General features: G+C 38.5%; 1 protein-coding gene across 1 annotated transcript; it reads right to left on the minus strand.

Moving 5' to 3' along the window:
- Positions 1–288: 288 nt before the first annotated feature.
- On the minus strand, positions 289–14,146 carry LOC107804659 (uncharacterized). The gene is made up of 8 exons (XM_016628584.2): positions 13,560–14,146; positions 3,316–3,463; positions 3,070–3,220; positions 2,855–2,980; positions 2,682–2,762; positions 1,572–1,764; positions 1,219–1,489; positions 289–909 (listed from the first exon to the last, which is right to left on the minus strand). Exons 1-8 carry the CDS (start codon positions 13,755–13,757, stop codon positions 635–637), a joined length of 1,443 nt encoding a protein of 480 aa, XP_016484070.1. The 5' UTR covers positions 13,758–14,146; the 3' UTR covers positions 289–634.
- Between the last annotated feature and the right edge of the window lie 3,462 nt (positions 14,147–17,608).

Below are 17,608 nucleotides of genomic sequence, written 5' to 3' on the forward strand. Positions count from 1 at the left end.
TATTTTATTATTTACCTTACGTTTTTATATAATATTTCTACCATCTCCCTTACTTTTTCTTCGCAATATTGCAAGTTTATTTTTTATATTGTTAGTGTATGATATCACAAAACGACGATAAATAATGTAGTCTATCCAAACATTGTATACATAAAAACAGTACAGTAAAATACAATATATTATGAAACAATACATAACAACTATCCAAACAAGCCGATAAGAAAAACCACATGCATAATGGCAAGGACAAATAGCTGAATTATTCACTTAAAGGTGCCACAAGCAAAATCAGTTTAACAGTATAATATGCTCTCACCCATTGACTAAGCTTGTTAATGCGTACAACTCGGTAATTATCAACTCAGTAGTTAAAGAGGCACTAGAACACTAGGAATTATCAACACTCTAGTTGAAAAGGAATATCATCCTGAAAACCAAATTATTAACAGACATGCACTATAAAGTAAATCGATGTCACAAATCAAACCATCTCCCTATTTTTGGGGGTAAAAAGATGACACATTTTGTCAAAACAAGAAAAAGAAAAATAGATGGCACTCTAATTGTACAATTCTCCCCGTGGCATGTTTGCGTTTCCTAAACATCTTCAGAGAGCAAGGGGATCAATCAACCTTCAGTTAGACCATACATGGACCAGCCCAAGACTGTTTCCAGTATAGATTTCATTATGCTCTTCATCATAGAAAAGGGCAGTGATATCTTCCAGGGCTTCTGCAACCGTGCTACTAATTCTGGAAGCTCGGATACGCTTCTTAGAGTTGCAACTTCTACCACCATGCTCATTGCAACTGGGACTGCAACTACAATCATCTGAGCTAAGGCTGTCAGTTGCTTTTATTTTAGCAAGGCATTTGCCTGTCAAAATGTTGCTGATATTGATCGATCCAGCTGTAAAACCAGATTAGTCATTTTCAGATATCTATAAACAAGCACAGAATATCAAAAATAAATCAAAGAGGCAAGCATCAAGATTTACAATCACCTTACTTCCAACCATCCAGGTCATAACCACACCATTTACTTTATATCTCTAAGCTTAATTAACAATGCGGGTACAGCGATATTTTTGTGAGAATAAACTGACATACAGGTATATCAGCCCTAATCATATTTATGATGATTAGCCTCACATCCAAAGGCCTATTATGCTTTTCAAACATCAAGAATGAATGTTATGAAATTCTCATACTGACATACCTGTTCCTTCTGATAAGGAATCATCAGAATCAGCTTTGCAATATGAAATAATAAGGTCCTGATCACTAGTAATGTAAATGTTGTTTGTATTGCAGTCAGGATGCCATAGTAGGTGATCCTCAAATGAAGTCACAAGCTCCCCGCGGAAGTTCCAAACAGCTACTGTTCTGTTTCTGAACGTCAAGAATAATTGATTCTCGTACAGAAATATAAATGCTGATGGGGTCATGAATTCGGCTCTGCTAACTTCTGTCAACTCAGAATTGCGTACCTATTTTCAACAGCTATTAGATTTGATATTTTGATGATAAACGAAGATAAAAGACATTGTTGAGAAGGCGAGAGAAACTCACATCAAGAATCTGAAGATTTTCATTCTCTTGTTTGACAAGAAGCTTTTCATTGAACTGTTCAATGAAATCCACCTTCTTATTTCGGTGGAGCAGATGGTTGAAAGATTTAAGAACAGTACCATCCTCAATCGAGAGAATCTTTAAAGGAACATGGCCGCTAGCTTTGGTAAATATTAGCAACATGATTCCAGGACTGCTAGAAGGGAAACGAAAAGAGAACAAAAGTTATGAGTCAAGAAAACCAGTTCTTGACAATCAAACTACTGTAAGTTTATGAGAAGTACTTAACAGAACAGACCAGACTTCCCTTTAGTACATTATTCTATCTCAACAGGAATCCCGAAAGAATCATAAGAATAAAAAGTTGAGTCACGAAAACCAGTTCTTGACAAATCGAACTGCTGCAACTTTATGAGAAGTACATATGACAAACACAACAGACCAGACTTCCATTTAGTACATTATTCTATCTACATCCTTTTCTGCACTTCATCACAATCTTTCAGCTCTTGAAACTTAAAGAGCATTGTTAATCCCAGAAACAACAGGAACCTCAAAAGAATCATAAGAATAAAAAGTCGAGTCAAGAAAACCAGTTCTTGACAAATCGAAACTGCTGCAAGTTTATGAGAGTACATATGAAAAACACAACCAGACTTCCATTTAGTACATTATTCTATCTACTAAAAGCATCATTTTCTACACTTCATCACAATCTTTCAGCTCTTGAAACTTTAGAGAGCATTGTTAATCCCAGAAACAACAGGAACCTCAAAAGAATCATAAGAATAATAATAGCAGCAGACACAAACAAACAAGCAAACAAACAAAAACTGTCACCAGACATAAACAAACACATATACAGATATGCGAAGAAAATAAAACAAACTAAAGATAAACAAAAAAACAGAGACAAGTAAAACAGGAGAACAAAACTTAGAAAGAAATGGAGTTAGCACTCTAGCAAACATATAAGAACACATTTCCATATTCTAAAGGCGTCTGCCGCGCAAGATTCTGTAGAGCATTTCCATGCACATAAGTTATAACACAACTCATCACGGCAATAATGAGCATGCTAACGCATACTTGCAAAAGCAATGAAGTTACCTGATTTTAATCTCTTGAACATTTTTGTCCGAAATCGAGTATAACATCGTATAATTCTTCAGGTCAAACACCTTGTATATGCTGTCAAAAATGAAATGGAATTGTAACATTGAATTTTTTTTACCAAAATTAATCACATCATCCAGAAAGGACTTCAGTACAGGAAATTTTACCTATCCTGGGCAGAGTAAGTAAGTACTTTCCCATTTACATCATCAAACTCCACAAAACCAGGCCATTTTAATGATTCCGACTCAAATAGAGCAAATCCAGCATCTGGTTTACCCCTCCTTATGTATCTAATTTCATTGATATAAAGATATCGTATTACTACCAAATAAAAACATTCAACAGAATCTGATCAAACAATAATATTAAAATTTCATACTCAATCCTTGTCGTTCTGCATTTTAAGGAACTGAAATTATCTGAAGCATAGACCGAAACAGTGATTAACGAGTCATTGTTTTTGTTGTAAAACAAGCTTCGTATGACTTCGTCTGGACTGACATTCAAAAAGCATATCCTCCTGTTTGTTTCTGCACCACCAGTAATGTATATCAATTACCTTTCAATCACAAAGGTGCTCATAGAAGCAATATAACATTGAGAATTACCAATCTTCGTTCTTTACCTCGGCTAAATGCTGCACAGACACCAGATTGTGCAAGGGCGAAAACAATATCACGTGCAGCAACTATCTCAATTATCTTTGACCTTTTCTTAAGAAATGGAAGTACCATGGCACTATGACCTTTCGGATCATGGGTATCATATTCCTCCTACAGATCACGTACAAAAACTGTCATTACTAATAAGTGAGAGCAGCATCCTAAAATAATGAACAACTAATTCAACTAAGGATATTTTAGTTTTTTATTTTCAGGCAACCAACAATTACTACATGCAAGATCATAAAAAGATAGGATGCACATCTTGAGAAACTAATAATGAAAATTTTCACTTGCAACAGTCCAGATTATAACAAATAAGGACACATAAAAAAACAACCATATAAAAAATCTCCCAACTAATCCAATATACAAAATACGTTTTTCACAGCTTTATAGCACTTCACAAGTTTCTAGCAACATGAAAGACATAATTCCAACTAACATTTGTCCAGTATTGACGGAAATCTGACCACCAAACTGAATTAGGCAAAATAAAAGATAAAATTTCTATTAAAAACCTACAAATTGCTCAGGACATGAAGATCAGACAGACTGCAAATCATAACAGAACGCTGCTGTCTGGAAATGCACCATAAGACATATAAGCAGCAACCTCATCCTAGGAAAACAAGTCGGTTAAAAAGGATGCAAAAGGCATCTCTTTCCCCTTTGTTTTTAATCCGCTAACTGCCTAATATAGCTGGTTCAAAAACTTAAGCAATAAGGAAGCAACTGGAGAGCTGCTTGTTAACATAATTATTCGAAATTGGAAGCGTGAAGAAAACTTGAAACTAGATGTCTTGCACAACTATAATTACATCACGTAATATTAAATTCCAATAAATTGTAGACAAAAGATATCACAATTCTGATGCAACACATCTCGATTAACATCGCTTACCTATCCAGTAAACATATCTTTTGCCTAATAAATACTCCTGCATTCCCTTTTATATAGCATTATTTTTGTTTTAGTCCGTTCCAAAAAGACTGACGTTTTCTTTATTTGAAAATTCTTTACTTATAGTGATAAAAATATCATGACATGTTCCAAAACCCTTTCTTTTTTATACTACATGCACAGTCAAACACCACAATAAAAAATGAAATGGAAGGAGCAGCAAAAAAAATTTACATTATATGTTAGTCAAATTGATGCAAAATGTTAAAACTTCAGCACCAAGACTCTAACAAACAAGAGTTCAACAAAGGAAACAATAATTGAACTTAAACACATGAAATAAGGGGACTGAAGCTGACTAATATGAAGCTGAATTGCAAGGGAAAGTGCTGGACGGAGAGAAGTGCAGAATCATGGAGGAATGAAGTTGAAGAACTGAGAAAAAAAGGAGAAGAAAGGAAGAGAAGAATCACATAGGATTCTGAATTGTTATTCATCCTACTTTGCCTATAAACAAAGGATAATTATATACTTTTGTAGGAAAAAGTTGAAGAGCCATGAAAGAAATCGGATTTGATAGTTAATCAAGATCTGGTGGGTGGTTTTAAGGATTGCAAAATGGCCTAACGAAAACAAGGGGACTGAAGCTGAATTGCAAGGGAAAATGCTGGACGAAGAGAAGTGCAGAGTCATGGAGGAATGAGCAATTGAGCATAGAGTTGAAGAACTGAGAAAAAAAGGAGAAGAAGAAAGGAAGAGAAGAATCACATAGGATTCTGAATTGTTATTCATCCTACTTTGCCTAAAAACAAAGGATAATTATATACTTTTATAGGAAAAAGTTGAAGAGGCATGAAAGAAATCGGATTTGCTAGTTAGTCAAGATCTGGTGGGTGGTTTTAAGGATTGCAAAATGGCCTAACGGCCCCCTAAACATGCATCAGTTTTTCAAGCAAGCTACCAAACTTATGAGTTTTCATTTTAATACCTCTACTTGATAGTATGAGAACTAATAAACCCCTCTGACCATTGATCATGCTTATGTGGCAGTGACATAGGTGATGTAGATAACGTGCGTGCGAATCACGCCGTTAACACATGTGAATACAATAATTTTGATTTAAACAAATACTAAATTAGAAAAAAAATTACAAATGAAGAAAGAAAAAGAAAAAGGACCCTGACAGTTCTCCCCTCCCCCTCCCTTTCTTTTCTTCACCAGTAGCCCTATCCCCTTTCTTCCCCCATCTTACAACCTCGCTAATCCCCCCCCCCAACTGCTCTTCTTCTTCCTTCCCCCTTCTCCCCTTTCGTCTACCCACCTCCCCCAGCTCATTTCTCTTCTTCTTCCTTGTCCTTTCTCCCTTTTAATTCCAAATCAAATCCAAACGACTAGATAAGAGCAAAAAAAAAATTCAATCATGGAAATTCAGTAAAAATCAATCGGGATCCAATGGTTTTGAAACAGTGGCCGTCGCCGAATGTCAGTTTAAACATCGGCCTTTTTTGTTGGTGGTGGTGCAAAGATCATTATGACGATGACGGGGACGATGCCTCTCCGGTTTTCTTCAGACCACCGATGGTAGAAGTAGACAATGGAGAAGCGAAGATCTTGGTTTCTTGGAGGAGGTTCTGGAACATTTTGGTTTCAAAAGGCAGTCAACACTGATGAGTTTTTTGGGTTTCAAAAGCAATGACTCCCCCTGATCTTGGCTTATTTGTGGTGGTGCTGGCGGAAAGCCTGGTGGAGTGAGGAGTTGATGAGGTGCGGTGTAGTGTGGTGCCACTTGTTGAGACTATCTCAGCTGAATTTTGCTCGTTGTTGTTGTAGTTGCTGCAACAGCATTGATTCTAGGATTTGGGCGTTTCATCAGAGGGACTTTTCCGGCGACAACTTATTTCTTTACGGATTTGGGGGTTTTAGAGTGGACAAGGGTGGTGTTATTGATGGATGAGCTGGTGTAGACATGAAGAAGAAGAAGAAGAAAAGAAAAATATGAAATTAATATTTTGATAAATTGGTTGAAAATTGTGGGACCCACAAATTACATGTCAAGCAATAACCAGTTTAGCTTCAAACGTGTTACACATGCCAGAGCAACTGATATACACGCTCTCTTGGGGGTGCTTCCCAGTACTCATACCGTCGAATTGAGGTGTTAAAATGAAAAATTTGTAAGTTTAGCAGCCGGCTTGAAAAATTGGAGCAAGTTTAGGGCGCAATTAGACCATTTCATTGACTCATCAAGAAGAGGCGATCTTAATGACAATTCAAATCCTAAATAACTATATTGTCCAGCTAATGACTTTAAGTAAATAAAATGAGCAACTTCAAGGGTAGAGTTTGTATTTATACCTGTCCTTGAATTCGATTCATTTCCCCTTATAATACTTCCTAAACCTTCTTGGGTTACCATTTGCATCACATACTATTACATATCCGTATCTACTGTGCTTATTTAAAAGAAAAAATGTTGACTGTTAATACGCAAGGCTTCACATTTATATTCTATTTCAATAAGGAAAATGATAATCTGCACTCACATTCAACATTTACATATTGCAGCATAGTTCACAAAAACTGTACAATTAATATTGCAGCTAACACTGTGTTTATTCTCCTCAATAAGGAGATAAGGTTATCTTACTTTCGCCTGCCCCAAGCCAGCCTGAGCGGGGGCTTTCTCACACTGGTCCGCCTCTTTTTCTTCAACACTATGCTTGTTCAAGAGAGCATAAGGGGGGAAGTGAGGGAGCTTGTTCATTTACCTAGCTTATGCTAACTACTCATCTTCCCCCTACAACCAGTTCATATGACTGGATAGTAAGCGAAAGAGATATATTTTTTCCTCCCATCCAGCTTCAATTCCCTAATGAAACAAAGTGAATAATCATTGCCTATCCTCGATCTAAATCCCATGCTTGTCCCTCTTACTTACATTTTGATCAAGATTAGTGCTGAACTATTCGCTTGAATAAATTCTAAATCAACTTGGTACATGTTTACAATTTTTTTACATGCAAAATTCCAGTTCTCTGATTTCACCCACAAAAAGGATAATTGTACAATACAGCACACTTTTTCAACAAAGATAATATACAGCTTCTTTACTTCTATTCTCAGTTTTCATAATAAAGCCTCAACGACAAACTTTTGATACAGTTCAATGTGCAGACCTTTAACAACAATTGCATACTACGATCACCAAGCTAATATGCAAAAATCTCTTCTTTACTCATGTAAAAATAAACAACAATAACAACAACAACCCAGTAAAATCTCACAAGTACAAGTGGAGTCTTGGGAGGGTAGAATGTACACAGACCTTACCCCTACCCCGAAGGGGTAGAGAGGCCTTAAAAATAGAGAGTTATTTTTTATATATAGCATCCAAAAAACACAATGCCTCAGTCCCAAACAAGTCGGGGTAGGCTATATGAACCTTCATTGATCATGTTTCACCATATAAAATCATCTCAGGAAAACATAACAAAAAATAGGAACGAAAATGTAGTATTAGATTTTCTCTAAATATCCTATTCCATAAGAATCTTTAATAGTGATATAGCATCCAAAAAAGAAATCTAAATTAGGAACCGATCTGTGTGTTTCTTAGGCCACCCTTAGAATGATCTAGCACCAAAGCAACCTTATTTTAGGTCATAAACTCAAGAAATAACGCAGCAGTACTCTCACTTCCTCTCTTATTTTGATCAATCCTGATTCTTTCTTTTTCTCTTAATCCTCTTCCAATAATAAAAATGTATTATCCTGTTCAAGGATTAACGAAAATTTGGTCTATGTACTCAACCCGAACCGTCTAAAGTTCTTGCCTTTGTCTCATTATTTATCTATTGGATTCCCTCCAAAACAAACCCATATCTACTTCAACTATGGGTTTGTAACCACAACTCATTGTTGGGAATAAACCCCTTACCAAAATAATATTCACGGTAATAAAGCGGAATAATAATGTAGCACCGAGATACGGTAATTAACAAGAATAAAAGAGTAACAATGACACCAAGATTTTTACGTGGAAAACCCTTCTGAATAAGGAAAAAAAACCACGACCCCGAGAGGAGCAACTGATATCACTATAGTAAGGAATTTTACACTTTGTAGGTCGGAGGTAAATACTCCAAAGACCACTACAACACTCAAAAGAAATAACCCTCTTTTGATATTCCCACCTCACTACAATATCGCTCACTCTCTATTTTCCTCACAGACTATTTTCTTATACCTTGTCTGTGAAACCTCACTCTTTCTTTCTCTCTTTGTTGGTGTATAGAAATGAGAGTTGAAGCTCTCCTTTTATAGCCAAAGCTTCACCCTCTAAAGCCTACAATATTTGACAATTTACACACACTTTTCACAATTCAACAAAGTTGGCTACCAAACCAAAGAAATTCAACAAGGTTGGCTACCAAACCAAACTAATTCAACAAGGTTGGCTACCAACCAAACCAAGTCAACAAGGTTGGCTACCAAACCAAAGAAAACTCTTATTAGGCACATGTCTAATACTTCTTCAATGAGATGGACATCATCAATCTCCCCCTCCAGTCTCATTCATCTAGAGGAGGTAGCACTGTCTTCTAGTTTGAATGCATGCCGACAAGTTCTTTGCATAGCTCGAACTTGTTCCTTGGTACCACCTTGGTCAGCATATCTGCGGGATTCTCATTTGTAGAAATCTTCAAGACTTTTAGAGATTCATCATCTACCATTTCTCGAATCCAATGATATCTCATATCAATGTGTTTGGTCCTTGCATGGTACATAGAGTTCTTGCTAAGGTCTATTGCACTTTGACTGTCACAATAGACGACATACTCCTTCTGATGCAATCCAAGCTCTTGAAGGAATCGCTTGAGCCATATCATCTCCTTGCCAGTTTCTGTAGCAGCAATGTACTCTGCTTCAGTTGTTGAAAGTGCAACGCACTTTTGCAACTTAGACTGCCATGATATAGCTCCCCTGAAAATGTAAACAAATATCCAGTAGTAGATTTTCTGTTGTCAATGTCACCTGCCATATCAGCATCTGTATAGCCCTTCAAGATTGGATCAGATCCTCCAAAGCACAAACAATCTCCCGTGGTACCTCTCAGGTACCTGAGTATCCACTTGACTGCTTCCCAATGTTCCTTTCCAGGATTTTCAAGAAACCTGCTGACAACACCAACTGCGTGAGCAATATCTGGTCTAGTACATACCATTGCATACATCAAGCTTCCGACTGCTGAAGCATAAGGAACTTTAGCCATGTTCCCTTTCTCCTCCACTGTTGTAGGACACATCTTCTTACTCAACTTTAGATGACCAGCAAGAGGTGTGCTGACTGGCTTAGCATTCTTCATGTTGAAGCGTTCTAGTACACGTTCAATGTACTTCTCCTGAGATAGCCACAACTTTCTACTTGTTCTCTCTCGAACTATCTTCATCCCTAGAATTTGTTGTGCTGGGCCCAAGTCCTTCATATCAAATGACTTGGACAGATCTCCTTTCAACTTTGCTATCAACCCCTTGTCTTTTCCTACAATTAACATGTCATCCACATACAACAACAATATAATAAAGTTATTCTCAGAAAATCTTTTGAAGTATACACATGGATCAGAATAGGTCTTTAGGTATGTTTGACTTTTCATGAATGAATCAAACTTCATGTACCACTGCCTTGGTGCCTGCTTCAATCCATAAAGACTCTTATTCAATTTGCACACCATGTGTTTCTTTCCAGCTACTTCAAATCCTTCTGGTTGCTCCATATAAATCTCCTCTTCCAAATCTCCATGAAGAAATGCAGTTTTCACATCCAACTGCTCCACTTCAAGATCTAGGCTAGCTTTCTTCTGTTCGAAGCCTTTAACCACCAATCGAGCTTTGTATCTGACCAGCTTGCCATCTCCATCTTTCTTGAGTTTAAAGACCCATTTGCATTTGAGTGGTCTTTTACCCTTTGGAAGTTCAACCAGCTTGTATGTGCCATTTTTTCTGGAGAGATTCCATCTCTTCTTGCATAGCTTTCATCCACTGGTTCTTTTCTGGATGGGACAACACCTCCTTAAGACTTTCTGGCTCCCCCTCATCACTGATGAGGACATACTCTGTGGAAGGGTACCTGCGTGACTCTACCCTTGGCCTCTCTGATCTCCTCAGAGGTTGAGGTTGTTCTTCTCCCTGAGTGGGGTGCTCCACTTCCTCGACACCTTCATCAAGTTGCTCCCCATGCTCAATAACCTCACCAGGTTGCTCCCCCTGCTCGGCAACCTCGTCGGTCGTACTTTCTGCACTTGTGGGATTGTTAGAAGTAGAAGGAATAGTAACAAAGTTAGGAATTATACCATTCTTCGCCTTTTCTGACATATCAGCAGCAGTTCCAACTTCACTTTCTCGGAAGACTACATCTCTACTTCTGATGACCTTCTTCTTTACAGGATCCCACAGTCTGTACCCGAACTCTTCATCTCCATATCCGATAAATATGCAGGGAATAGATTTATCATCCAGCTTTGTTCTCTGCTCTTTTGGTACATGTGCAAAAGCTCTGCAACCGAACACCTTCAGATGCGAGTAGGACACCTCCTTGTTGGTCCAGACTCTCTCTGGGATTTCAAATGCCAACGGAACTGATGGACTCCTATTGATCAGGTAACAGGCTGTCTGAACTGCTTCACCCCAGAATGACTTAGGCAGTTTAGCCATTCTGAGCATGCTTCTCACCTTCTCCACAATGGTGCGGTTCATCCTCTCGGCTACGCCATTGTGCTGTGGGGTTCCAGGAACTGTCTTTTCATGTCTGATCCCATGACTTGAACAATACTCTTCAAATTCCCTCTGAAGTGTACTCACCTCCATTGTCACTTCGGAGACGCTTTAGCTTTCGACCCGTCTCCCTTTCTACTAGAGCATGAAACTTCTGGAAAACTTGAAACACCTGATCTTTGGTTTTCAAAATATAAACCCATAATTTTCGTGAAGCATCATCAATAAAAGTAACAAAATATTTGTTACCGCCCATTGATTCAATTTCCATTGGGCCGCAAACATCAGAATATACTAAATCAAGTATATTCAATTTTCTTTCAGACGATGTCTGAAATGAGACTCTATGCTGCTTACCAAATAAACAGTAGTCACAAGGTTTTACCGTTGTACCTTTGGCATAAGAAATGAGTGATTTCTTGGCAAGAATCTGCAATCCCTTCTCGCTCATATGACCCATTCTTTTGTGCCACAAATCTACAGAAATCTCATCTTGTGCCGCGTTCAATTCACCTTGGCATATTTCTGCATTTGTCCTGTACAACGTGCCACGAGCAACTCCCTTTGCAATCACCAATGATCCCTTAGTGAGTCTCCACTTTTGATTTGCAAAATAGCTCTCGTATCCATCTCGGTCTAAAGCAATTCCCGAGATCAAGTTCATCCGTAAATCAGGTACATGCCGCACATCCTTTAGAACCAATGTGCATCCGACATTTGTCTTGATACAAATGTCACCAATCCCTGCAATCGGTGTGGCATGGTGAGACCCATTTTCACTGTGCCGAAATCACCTGCTACATATCTGCAAAAAAGATCTCTTACCGGTGTGGCATGGTGAGATGCCGCTGTGTCAACCACCCATTCCGACTCTGAACCTGACAGGTGCATGCATTCCTCTTCCTCATTTATAAAGAGGACAACATTATCATTATTTTGCACCATGGCGGCTGTGTTGTCGTCATTCTTCTGGCCACTGGTTTCACCTTTGCCCTTCCTTGGATTTGGGCAATCTCTTTTGAAGTGACCTGGTTGATTACAGTTGTAGCAATTTCTGACTCTTGATTTGGATCGGTTCTTTGACTTCCCACGAGCTCCGGATCTACCATAGTTGTTCGAACTCCTTTGATAACTCCTGCCTCTACCTTCTGTGATGAGAGCCTGTCCTTGATTTTCAGGCTTCTTTCTCATCTTCTCATTGAGTAGAAGAGCCGATGTGACATCTTTCAACTCAATAGTAGTCTTACCGTGCAGGATGGTTGTTGCCAAGTTATCGTACGAAGATGGCAACGAGTTCAATAGCAAGATGGCTTTATCTTCTTCCTCGATTTTCACTCCGAGGTTGGCAAGCTGTGTGATTAGTCCGTTAAACACATTTAAATGTGACAAAAAATTCGTACCTTCACTCATGTGTAGGGCGTATAACTGCTTCTTCAGGTACAATTTATTTGTCAGCGTTTTGGACATGTATAGGTTTTCCAACCTTGTCCAAATTCCTCGTGCAGTGTCTTCATCAATGATGTTATTTACCACATCATCTGATAAGTGCAACCTAATTGCACTAGCAGCTCTTTCATCCAAGTCAGCCCAATCCTCAGCTTTCATGGTATCAGGCTTTTTGGAATCAACATCTAGAACCTTGTGTAATCCTTGTTGGATGAGCAGATCTCTCATCCTTCTTTGCCATGTTGAGAAACCGTTATCTCCATTGAATTTTGCTACCTCGTACTTTACTCCGGACATTTTTATTTTTCACCAAGTATAGTACTACCGACAGTGAATAGTATTTAGTGAACGAGCAGAACCTGTGCTCTGATACCAGTTGTTGGGAATAAACCCCTTACCAAAATAATATTCACGGTAATAAAGCGGAATAATAATGTAGCACCGAGATACGGTAATTAACAAGAATAAAAGAGTAACAATGACACCAAGATTTTTACGTGGAAAACCCTTCTGAATAAGGGAAAAAAAACCACGACCCCGAGAGGAGCAACTGATATCACTATAGTAAGGAATTTTACACTTTGTAGGTCGGAGGTAAATACTCCAAAGACCACTACAACACTCAAAAGAAATAACCCTCTTTTGATATTCCCACCTCACTACAATATCGCTCACTCTCTATTTTCCTCACAGACTATTTTCTTATACCTTGTCTGTGAAACCTCACTCTTTCTTTCTCTCTTTGTTGGTGTATAGAAATGAGAGTTGAAGCTCTCCTTTTATAGCCAAAGCTTCACCCTCTAAAGCCTACAATATTTGACAATTTACACACACTTTTCACAATTCAACAAAGTTGGCTACCAAACCAAAGAAATTCAACAAGGTTGGCTACCAAACCAAACTAATTCAACAAGGTTGGCTACCAACCAAACCAAGTCAACAAGGTTGGCTACCAAACCAAAGAAAACTCTTATTAGGCACATGTCTAATACTTCTTCAATGAGATGGACATCATCACTCATAAGCATATAAACTCAATTAAGAAATAATTCAAAAAAAAAGGAACAGAAGATCCAAACAAACCTGTAACTGTATATTCCGAAAACGCTCTTGGGCATCGTTCATACTGAACGAATGGCCACGCTTGGAACCAATTTCTCTCCGTTGAAGCTTCTTAACACTGTTCACGAACCCATCCATGCCACCCCGTGGCCTCTTCTTTGCCACCACCCTCCTCCCACTACATGGCCGAGGACTTGCACTTATTCTCCTCCCATCCATCCCTAATAAATCTCTAAAAGCAACTCTACAAAACCCGAAACCCTAACACGGGAATTGCAACATATGTACAGAAGATAACCAGGTTCAATATACTGTCTTTTGGGGTTTAAAGTACATGTTAACCCAAGTGTTTAAAACCCTAAGTTTCAAATACCCATGAAAAAGGTACAGAACTTGTACGGATAGAGAGAAATTAAGAGAGGGAACTTTGTTGCTCACTGTTTTTTGAAAACTGTGTGTATCAATGAATAATCCTCAGCGTTATACAGTGCATATGAGCTCAGTTCATACAGTTAAAATCCCAGCCAGTGAGGGGCAAAACAGTGTTTGGATTTTTGGAAGAGAGACAAGGGGCAAAACAGTGTTTGAAAATAATATGTCGGAGTTTTGAAAGAGCTTGACACGCGACTTGATTTCAAAATAAACTTCTCACATGCATTTGATACGATTATCTTGGTAAATAATAGATTTCTTAAAGAGCAATTGATTTGATAGTTTTACGTTAAAAATGTGATCGCCGAAATATGTGTTTGGTAGGGTATGTCTTATATTTAAGAAAAAATCCGACAAATAACCGAAAAAATCGAAAAACCGACATAAACCGAATCGAGAAAAAACCGACTTAATTGATTTGGTTTTGTTCTAGTATTTGAAAAACCGACTTACTTGATTTGGTTTCTTTTTAGGAAAAAACCGATCCAAACCGAACCATGAACACCCCTAATTACAGGGAAAGAAAAGCAAAAAATATAGGAGTATATTTTACTTGCAGATAATTTCACCTTTCTTATTTTCATGGGACTTGATTTCAAAATATTTGATGTAAAGAAACTTTTACCCATTAGGTCATCCAAAATACTGAAAGATATTTTTAAATAGTATAAAAATCTTTTTACACTATCAGCATAAATATTAATAAAATTCTTATCAAACAACTAAGCTAGACATATAACAGGAATACTTATCTAATATATACTAGAAGTGATGCTCGTGCAATGCACATACTCAACTGAATACTTATCTAATAAATTCTTCCCCATACTCAATCATGAAAAGAGAGTAAAAATAAAAATAAAAATCAACCTAAGTATTTGGAAGAATAAAGTGATAATTAAATAATAATCCTACCTCTGTCTGCTACATCAGCAAATCATTTGCAGAAAAGTCCGACAATCAAAGTTAAATCAAGAGTCCAAATTTTTCCTAATTAAAAATAAAGCAAAATTTCTAAAAATAGTGCAATTTCATTTAATTGAACAAAGAAACAAGAGAAATTGAAGTGATATTATATCGACAAATGAATACCAAGAAAAGTTATGAACAGAAATTAATGTAAAATAAATTGAAGTTTCATGTTAATTTGCGGTTAGCATACTAATGTAAACTATCATAAGGAAATTCCCCCCTACAATGCATTCAAGATTTTATAGTGAAAAACACAATATAAATTTGGGGCATACAACATTCTTCAACAAAAGTTCAAACAATATATGAGCAAAGAATGGAAAAAACCTCATATGCAGTGACTTTGAATAGCCATTTCGTAGTCCTGAGTCTCGTGATAGTTATAAAGTTTAAGAAACATAAAACAAATGGTAAGAAGAACTAAAAAATGATACACACAAAATTGATACAAACTTCTTCCAAATCAATAAGAGAAATGCCTTTAAACTCGTGTTCCCGAAGAAGGCGGAGCACTTGATCACTTTCCGGAGTACATTGGCCAAGACCCAAATTGACTATCTACTCCTCAGAAAATGTGATAGAGGTTTATGCGCGGATTATAAGGTCATCTCGAGTGAGAATCTTACGACCCAGCATAGGCTTTTGGTTATGGACTTAGAGATCAAGTGGACGAGGAGGAGGAGGGTTATGTTTGGTCTACCTAGGGTCAGGTGGGGTGCATTGACTAAGGACAAAGCCAAGAAGTTGGGGGAGAAGTTGTTGGCTATGGGGTCCTGGATGAATATCGGGGATGCGAGTTGTATGTGGACTATGACAGCGAATTATATTAGAGAGGCGGCGAGAGAGGTGTTAGAGGTCTCGAAGGGTTACTATGGTGGTCACAAAGGGGACTGGTGGTGGAATGAAGTGGTTCAAGGGAAAGTGGCGTATTTGAAGCTTTTAGAGAGAATAGACGAGGGGGAGAAGAGGGCTAACAGGGAGTGGTATAAGAAAGCTAAGAGAGAGGCGAAGTTAGCGGTTACTGCTGCTAAGACACCGGCATTTGGTCATTTATATGAAAACTTAGGGACAAAGGCGGGGGGAAAAAGTTGTATAAGATGGCGAAGGTGAGAGAGAAGAAGGCTCGTGATCTGGACCAAGTGAGGTGCATAAAGATGAGGAGGGTAGAGTTTTGTTGGAGAAGGCACATATTAGGCAGAGGTGGCAGTCATACTTCCATAAACTCTTGAATGAAAAGGGCGATAGGAGCAGTGTGATGGGTGAGTTGGAGTACTCAGAGCGACATCGAGATTTTGGGTACTGTAGATGTATAGGAGTGGGGGAGGTTGAAGGGGCTATGAGTAGGATGAGTAGGGGTAAAGCAACTGGTCCCGACAAGATCCCTGTAGAATTGTGGAAGAGCATGGGTAAGGGGGGCTTGGAATGGCTTTCTAGGTTGTTTAACATAATTTTTAGGACGAAGAAGATACCTGAAGAGTGAAGGTGGAGTACGATGGTTCCGTTGTACAAGAACTAGGGGGATATCTAAAACTGCAACAACTTTGGGGGTATCAAGTTGCTGAGCCATACGACGATAATTTGGGAGAGGGTAATAGAAGGGATGATGAGGAGGAGTGTGTCTATTTTTGAGAACCAGATTGGTTTCATGCCGGATCAATCGACTACTAAAGTCATTCAACTTGTGAGGAGATTGGTGGAGCAGTATAGGCGATGAAGAAGGACTTGCATATGGTGTTCATTGACCTAGAGAAAGCTTATGACAAAATATCGAGAGAGGTTCTATGGAGATGTTTGGAGGCTAAGGGAGTGCCAGTAGCGTATATTCAAGTGATACAGGACATGTATGATGGAGCTAAGACACGGATAAGGACAGCAAGAGGGGACTCTAAATACTTCCCGGTTGAGATGGGGTTGCATCAGGGATTTGCACTTATCCCATTTTGTTTTCCTTTGCAATGGACGCATTGACGCGATACATTTAAGGGGATGTACCTTGGTACATGTTATTTGCAGATGGAATAGTTCTGATTGATTAGATGTGTGGTGGTGTTAACGAGATGTTAGAGGTCTGGAAACATACCCTTGAGTCTAAAGGTTTCAAACTGAAGAGGACTAAGGTCAAATACTTGGAGTGCAAGTTTAGTGGCATTGCCCAGGAAGCTGACGAGGATGTGAGGATTGATACGCAAGTCATTCCTAGGAGAGAGAGTTTTAAGTACTTAGGTTCTGTGATTCAGAGTGATATGGAGATAGATAAGGATGTCACACATCATATTGGAGTAGGGTGTATGAAGTGGAGGCTCGCTTCCGGTGTCTTGTGCGATAAGAGTGTGTCGTTGAGACTTAAAAGGGAAATTCTACAAAATAGTGGTTAGACCGACTATGTTGTATGGGGCAGGGTGCTGGCCCGTTAAGAACTCTCATGTCCGGCAGATGAAAGTAGTGGAGATGAGGATGTTGAGATGGATGTGTGAGCACACTAGGTTAGATAGAATTAGGAATGAAGTTATTAGGGACAAGGTGAGAATGACCCTATGGAGGAAAATATGCGAGAGGCGAGGCTAAGATGGTTCGGGCATGTTAAGAGGAGAAATACAAATGCCCCGGTCAGGGGGTGTGAGAGGTTGGCCTTGGGGGGTAAGAGGAAGGGTAGAGGTAGGCCGAAC

Source organism: Nicotiana tabacum, chromosome 11 (genome assembly GCF_000715075.1).
Source record: "Nicotiana tabacum cultivar K326 chromosome 11, ASM71507v2, whole genome shotgun sequence".
NCBI classification, from domain to species: Eukaryota; Viridiplantae; Streptophyta; class Magnoliopsida; order Solanales; family Solanaceae; genus Nicotiana; species Nicotiana tabacum.

What these genes read in the sequence shown, in the direction of transcription:
- LOC107804659 (XM_016628584.2), bottom strand. Translation starts at nt 13,757, where the DNA reads ATGGATGGGAGGAGAATAAGTGCAAGTCCTCGGCCATGTAGTGGGAGG. An exon ending in TTCGGAATATACAGTTACAG is followed by an intron (nt 3,464 to 13,559) that starts GTTTGTTTGGAT and finishes CGTGATCTGTAG; the next exon opens with GAGGAATATGATACCCATGA. An exon ending in GTTCAAGAGATTAAAATCAG is followed by an intron (nt 1,765 to 2,681) that starts GTAACTTCATTG and finishes CCCTTCTAGCAG; the next exon opens with TCCTGGAATCATGTTGCTAA.